The sequence below is a fragment of the Gadus chalcogrammus genome, chromosome 7 (assembly GCF_026213295.1).
Source record: "Gadus chalcogrammus isolate NIFS_2021 chromosome 7, NIFS_Gcha_1.0, whole genome shotgun sequence".
Lineage (NCBI taxonomy): Eukaryota > Metazoa > Chordata > Actinopteri > Gadiformes > Gadidae > Gadus > Gadus chalcogrammus.
This window is the reverse complement of record NC_079418.1, coordinates 9,467,976-9,475,665: the sequence shown is the minus strand read 5'-3', so window position 1 is coordinate 9,475,665 and position 7,690 is coordinate 9,467,976. Positions and strand designations below refer to the sequence as shown.

At 43.5% G+C, this 7,690-nt stretch overlaps 1 protein-coding gene across 1 annotated transcript in view; it reads left to right on the top strand.

Annotated features, from left to right (window-relative positions):
• The first annotated feature begins 502 nt into the window (after window positions 1–502).
• ptgfrnb (prostaglandin F2 receptor inhibitor b) overlaps window positions 503–7,690 on the top strand; it is a 55,024-nt gene continuing 47,836 nt past the window's right edge. Inside the window, 1 exon segment of the mRNA XM_056594540.1 lies at window positions 503–884. Within this exon segment, the coding sequence (XP_056450515.1) occupies window positions 839–884 (46 nt within the window). The 5' untranslated portion in view covers window positions 503–838.

Sequence of the window (7,690 nt, the reverse complement as noted above, 5' to 3'; positions counted from 1 at the left end):
TGGCTCCTCAACAGCCACATAGCAGCCTTAATGCCAGATAAAGTGTATAAAGATCACATGTAAATAAATAAATATATGAATATATATGCAGTATATACATAAATTCAAAAATATATATATAGATAAAAAAAATATGTATATATTTTATTATAGAAAAATAATAAATGTGTTTTTGTGTGTATATACATACACACACATCTATCATAGATTTGTGTATATATATATATATATATATAGATAAAACAATATTTAAATATTTGATTACAGAAAAATAATAGATGTGTTTGTGTATATATATATATATATATATATATATATATATATATATATATATATATATATATATATATATATACAAACACACAGCTCATTCGAATATTATATATATAAAAAAAATGTTTAAATGCGCGCGTCCGACTCCAAACCACGTGCACGCGTCTGGTCGTACCTGTCGGGAACCTCCTAGTTCGTCCCCCTCCTCCAACCACCAAGAACCTCCACTCACTTCCGGGCTGGCAGCGAGACAACCCCCAACAACCCCCCGCCTTCCCCGGTGTCTCTCACTCAGTCTCAGCCTTCTCCCTACCCCGGTTCTCGGTAACTATAGTCGGCTCTTACAAGACGACTCACCGGCCCATTTCAAGGACTACCCAAGGGGATATAGCGTGTCGGTGTCTGTGGTCGTTCGTTCCCCGCGGAACTCACCGGGTGGCCTGAGTTGCTTTTTTTTCGTGCCTTTTTTCCCCGTGAATGTCCGATCGGTGCGGGAGGAAAGTTGTCCCGCGGTCCCGTTTGAGTGCCGCCCCAGCGCGCGCCGTGAACGGAGGAAGAGCTCGCGATGGATGCGCTGATGCACGCGGTGCTGTTCGGATTTTTAACGTTCGGTAAGAATTCTCCCGTTTTATTGTTTTACATTTCTTGCATTTCGTGCCTTTTTAAATCCCTGGCCCATGTTGGACAAGAACATAAACCCGCACGGTTTAATACATGGTGGTTTACACCACACTGGTCCGCTTCATTATGGGTTGTGTTGTGTGACTTTTTATCGATATATCGATAGGTATTTGCACGTCTTGAAGATGTGTCCCGGTAGTCTACGTGATGTGTTCAAGACTAGCCGCTTCCACTGTCGCTCTACACTTTGACAAGTGGCTGATTTCTCTACAGACGAATCAGTCAGTTTGTGTGTTTGTGTGTCTCTCTCAATGTGTGTGTGTGTGTGTGTGTGTGTGTGTGTGGGGGGGGGGGGGGGTTGTCTCTCTCTCTATGTGTTTGTGTCTATGTGTGTGTATATCTGTGTGTGTGTCTCTATCTCTATGTGTGTGTCTCACTCTCTCTCTATGTGTGTGTCTCTCTCTCTCTCTGTGTGTGTGTCTCTCTCTCTCTCAATGTGTGTGTCTCTCTCTCGCTGTGTGTGTATCTATGTGTGTGTCTCTCTCTCTATGTGTATGTCTCTCTATGAGTGTCTCTCTCTATATATTTGTGCAGAGGTATGGCTGCATGAAATATCAGGGTGATATATCTAGTAGACCTGTCTCTCCCTGCACGAGAGACAGGTCTAGTACACCATCGTCTCAAGCAAGGACAAGTCCGGCCATAGCGAGACGTGATATAAGGCCTCTAGAATGACCGGGATTGGGGAGACTCATCCACTGGGAAGGGAGGGGTGTGGACTGGGAGGGGTATGATTCATTTAGTCCGGTGTGTGATTGTGAGGGCTGGCAGGTCTTCTTTTTATTCGAATTTTTGATGTCTACACCGTATGACGTCACTACTAAAACTGTGTGTGTGTGTGTGTGTGTGTGTGTGTGTGTGTGTGTGTGTGTGTGTGTGTGTGTGTGTGTGTGTGTGTGTGTGTGTGTGTGTGTGTGTGTGTGTGTGTGTGTGTGTGTGTGTGTGTGTGTGTGTGTGCGCCATGGTCTGGTGTGTTTGTGTGTGTAATTCAGGTCCACGACTTTCCTTCTTTATTTAGCTATTGAATTGTTAAAGAAAAATAAATACAAATCTTTACCGATCTCCAGTCAGTAACGGTAGCTAATCACAGCAATTGCAATTTGCAAATCGTATTTTGATGTCGGTTTGAGTTCGATTAATCGTTCAGCCTACTGGTCATCCTTTGAACCCTGTTAGCCACTTGGGATAAAAGTGTCTAGCCAACTTCATGGCCTCTCTACATGATCCCTTCTGGAAAATACATGCTACAGGCGGCCATCTTTTATTCTTTTAACCATCTTAACAATATCTCGGCTGAACATTTAACACGTTGGCACGCGCGTCGGTTTCCCCCAGCGTTCTGTAGGGGAATAATTAACTTTTCACACCATTTCTGCAATTTGCGTTGGTATCAGCTGCTGCGTTCATGTTTGACAGAAATTTAGTCTGTTATGGTAAATGGACTGCATTATATAGCAAACGTGAACCCAACCCTCCCACCCCTCTATCATCTAAGCAAAGCTGGATGTTAGCTTAGCTTGTAGCATTCAGGCATTATTTCAGTGTAGACTTGCATAGAGATGCACAACTGTAGTCACAGGGGGTGACAGCAGCTCAGGAGGTAGAGCGGGGTTGACTTGTAAGCTGAAGGTTGCTAATTCGATCCCCGGCTCCTCCTAGCAGTATCGAGGTGTCCCTGAGCAAGGCACCTCACTCTGACTGCTACCGACGAGCTGGCTGTCGCCCTGCTTGGCTGACACCACCGTCAGTGTGTGAATGAATGGCTGTAATGAATAAATGGAATTAAAAGCGTCAGCAAAATCCCTTAAATTTAAATGTAAAGTGAGAGGCCCTCATTATCAACTCTAGGGCTCACTTGATTATCATCTGAGCAAAGGTGGACCCTAAGCATAGCAATAGTTCAGGCATCATTTCAGTGTGTACTCGAATAGACTCACAACTGTAGTCATTGCTGTCCTACAATTTAGATAATCTGAGGAAAGACCACGAATGTTTCAAGGCACAATGTTTTGAGGCACATGATTGTTAATTTCTGAGCAATCAGGGCATCTCATCGCTGTGTTTTTCGAGGAGTTCCTTTCCTTTTCGATAAGGTGTAGCCAAGCTGCCACCACTGTGTGCGTTTGATGGCTGTTTTAACAACCAGTGTGGTGTGTATTTGAATACAGGCACACAATGATCTCACTAGGGAAATGAAGAAGGAGTCAGGGAGAAAATCATGCAGAGGAAAAAATGTTGTGCACTTGATCTGTGTACTGGATTCGTGTCACTATACCGTCAAAATAATTCCTCAAAGTGCACAACTGTCACGCTGCTGATGATTATGGCAGTGTGAATCTTTCATGAAAGGCAGTTTTTTAACACTTGTCAAAGCAACTTTATTTATAAAGCAGTTTTCATACATGAGGCAGACTAAAAGTGCTTAACATAGAAACATCGTCATACTGTTAAAGGAAATTATAAAACAAAATAGATTAAAAAAAAAAGAATTGTAGAGAGCTAAGCAAACATAAAAGCCTTCAGTCTTGTTTTTCAAGGGTGGTCAGAGTTGGGGGCAAGTCTTAAAATCCTCAATCCATCCTTAAAACGATTTATAAGCGATTGGATCAAGCCGCAGTTCTTTGACTCATTGTTTTGTGGATTTACACCCGTGTGTTACATTGGATACATTGCATGTAAATGGCTTTGGGTAGGTTAACAGAAAAGAGAGCACAAAATCTAAATGAGGACAAAGAGGCATGCTGCGCAGTCAACCATAACAGATATTTTCACAGAGCATTTCACTCGCTAATTACCGACGGATGGCTTTGGAAATTCTAACAAATTACCCTCAAAAGCCACTTTTTCATTTATGCTCTGTTTGCTGGATTTAAATGTGTGTTTTTTTAAAGACAGAACTAAACAGTGGCTATTGAGCGCTATTGTCACTAATCTAAGCTAACCTCTGAATCATTAATAATGACAACGCGGTCCGCTATTTCATTGTTTAACTTTACTAGCTATTTAAAGAAACAGATGCTACGAATTATGACCGCACCGCTATAGCTCCAATGCCATGCGTTTGGTCGCAATAGAGAATATGGCACCATTTCTTTTTTTGTGGTGCTGTTTAGCTAGGCAACCCCCCCTCCCCTTTCTGGAATCTGCCCCGCCTCTTAAAGGTGACATATTGCACCACCAGGTGTGAGTGTGACTAGCCGTTACAAGTCGTTTTGAAAATCTGCCTCTTCTGACATCAAAAGTGGGCGTGTCCACCTAGATGTATGATGGATAGATCAGCAACGTTTGCTACAGTCCACTGGATAGGCTGGTAGACTGATCTATCAGGACACATCTAGGTGGACACGCCCACTTGTGATTCGAGAAGAGGCTGATTTTCAAAGGGCTTGCAACGGCTAATATGGTGTATACTCCTTTAACCGCCATGTTTGAACCTATATGTACTGTAAGCGTGCTGTAGTTCTGCCAATCAACTGACGTACATTGAGTGCTAGCCAGGTGGCTAACGACAAGAACCACACCCAGAAAGCACAACTCATTGACCGAGGGTGTGCTGCTGTCTATATGGCTTCATGATAGCTGTTTTTTTTGCCACCTTGTGTGATGGACTGTTCTGAAGTGTATCACCGTGAAAATGGTCGCACACAAAACGCCAGTGGTGTTGTCGTTTCTTGTAGCGGTTATTCAGCCTTGTAGCTGAAGTACTAAATAGTTTTTAGGGTGATACTATTGTCACTGGGGGCAAGGGGTGTTCTGGTAGGAGTCGGACAGAGCTAAACTCTGGACTGTTGACCCATTGAGGTGTGTGTGTGTGTCATGATCGGATGTGTGTGTGAGTCATGATCGGATGTGTGTGTGAGTCATGATCGGATGTGTGTGTGTGTCATGATCGGGTGTGTGTGTCATGATCGGGTGTGTGTGTGTAACATGCTCTGGTGTGTGTGTGTTAGTCATTATTTGGTGTGTGTGTTTGTGTAACATGCTCTGGTGTGTGTGTTGTGTGTGTGTGTCATGATCTGGTGTGTTTGTGTCATGATCTGGCCTGGGTTCTGAGTGTGTGTCATGATCTAGTGTGTGCGTGTGTGTTTGTGTGTGTAACATGCTCTGGTGTGTGTGTGTGTGTGTGTAACATGCTCTGGGCCCCGTTTCCCGAAAGCGTCGTTAGCCTAAGTGGATCGTGAAGTGCGTCGAAAGGGCATCGTAGAGTTTCACCGCGTTTCCCGAAAGCATCGTGGGGAACGAACATCTTGGAAAAACGCTCGTAGCTAACGAGTACTCCAGGGGTGCTCGTAGGTACTCGTAGGACGCTAGAGCATCGTCAGCTATAGCCTCAGTGGCGACACCACGGACCTTCCGTCTATTGGTGCGTTTTATTAAACGCATTGCGCCTTTATGTCTTAGTTTGGTAATTAATAAAGATTATTAATTTATTATTAATAACGATGTTAAAATGGCCAAAATAAAACGGGACAGTCCAGAAAATGTTTGCGCAGGCAGGGCACTCAAAATCTGTGAGAGGAAAGTGGTGGGGGATTTGTGCAGACTGACATAGGCTACTCATAAAACGTAGCATAAAATAATGTAAAAAAATAAATAAATTAAAACAATTTAAAAAAATAAAGAATAAAAATAAATTATAAAAACAAGCAAAGGAGCAGGCAAAAGGCTGGGATATGGTGGGGACTGGTCACGTTGACGGGAATGTTTAGTGACATGTGGGAGGGTGGAGGGGGTTAAAAAAAGTCTCAATCACTCTTTCGACGCGCATGAAAACCAGCGTAGTTATGAGGAGGCCGTCCTCACACCGATCTTCCTCGTCGTCATCGTCCTCAGCGTCCTCCGGTTCAAGCAATGCCACCCCAGCCTTAGCTGCAATGTTGTGCAACATAGCCGTCACCATATCACGGCGCATGACTTGGCCGGCGAAACTGGAGCCCTCCGCCTGACCCTGTGAAGGCATCTAAAGCGAACTTCCACCTCCCGATCGTGCGCTCACCGATGCACCGGGCCAGACGGTGGGCTTCGTTGATTCCTCATCAATTACATACCTTACCCTATTTTCCGGAGGGGCTTTTATAGCCAATCAAATTATCCATCAAGGAAACCCTTATGCGGAATCAGATTAGTCGGCTCTTTTGCTGCGCAAAGCATTGTTTCAGAAATCAGCCAATTAAGATAAATGTAGTTGTCACACAAGCTATTTTTAATTTTTTGTCATATGGAATTATTTCAGGGGGGGGAAATGCCGTGAAACGCACAGTACATTCAGGATTAGGACTGATATATGTCGGTTTAAGCCTAATCAATTGTGTTTTAATGTCTTTAGCATTCATATTATTGCAGTCTATTTTTTTCGTAGGCTACTCTGCTGTTGTCCTTGATGGGGATATATTTTAACCCTTTTTAACACAATTTTTCCTGCGACATTCCTGCGTCTCCCCCTCCTACGGAGCCCATTTCAGCACCGTGTCAGTAGACAGTTACAATCCTACGACATCGTGAGTGCAGCGAATGCGCGTTCACGTTAAGAGGGAGTTTCGGGAAACGCTCCAAGAATTATCGATGGATTCGCAAGATCCATCGGGAGAATGATCGTACGAGCGAAGATCCATCGTTATCGGGAAACGGGGCCCTGGTGTCTGTGTGTGTGTGTAACATGCTCTGGTGTCGTGTGTTTGTCATTATTTGTGTGTGTGTTGGTGTGTGTGTGTGTGTGTGTGTGTGTGTGTGTGTGTGTGTGTGTGTGTGTGTGTGTGTGTGTGTGTGTGTGTGTGTGTGTGTGTGTGTGTGTGTGTGTGTGTGTGTGTGTGTGTCATGCTCTGGTGTTTGTGTGTAACATGCTCTGGTGTCTGTTTGTGTGTAACATGTTCTGGTGTATGTGTAACATGCTCTGGTGTATGTGTAACATGATCTGTTGTATGTGTAACATGATCTGTTGTGTGTGTGTGTGTCTGGCAGTAAGAGTCAAAGTGCAGAATTGTGTGAGACTACGAACGGCCTGCTCTGTGTGTTGTGTTGCCTAATCATAAATCATTATCGTTCTTATCATAACTCAAACTAAGGGGAAGGAATTTCTTCTACGACCATGCGTACATAGAAGTTCATGCGTATTTTGAAATGACAGTTTGTGTGTTTTACATGAACACAACTTGGAAAAACAGTGTTTTCCTATTATTTTAGAAAGCTGTTTTAAGAACTGAAGTTTTGTTTCAGCTGAAGCTGACCATAACACCTAGTCTGGTCCATCCAGATTCTTGTACTACTTAACTCACTTGAAGGCGGGTGTCTGTTGAAGTTTAAAACTATTGGATCTGCCCAGTGCCACTCTGGATCTGCCATAACCAATCGCTAACATTTGGTCGGGAATCACGTTGCGCGCAGGCTGTAAACAAACCAAACATCTTTCGTGAAGATGTCCCTCAACGAGAGCTGACATTGATCTCAGCCACTCCCTCCGTTCGCTGATTGTACACAGAAAATTTGGATGGAGAAAACCCACTAACTTACCACAGACCCAGACCTAGTACTGAAGGGAAATTCAAATTGAGCGGAAGTACTTAGGTGGGCGGAGCCAGGCTACTTAACACCTAATAGGGAAACAAAAATGCGAAAAAGAAAAACAAGTGTTTTCCAATTTCTTTAGAAAGCACTTCAATTTTGCAATAATGGCCAAAAAAGAGAATTCCGTACCCAACCTTTACGAGCTGGGGTTCAGTTTAACAAACGCTTTTTTTTT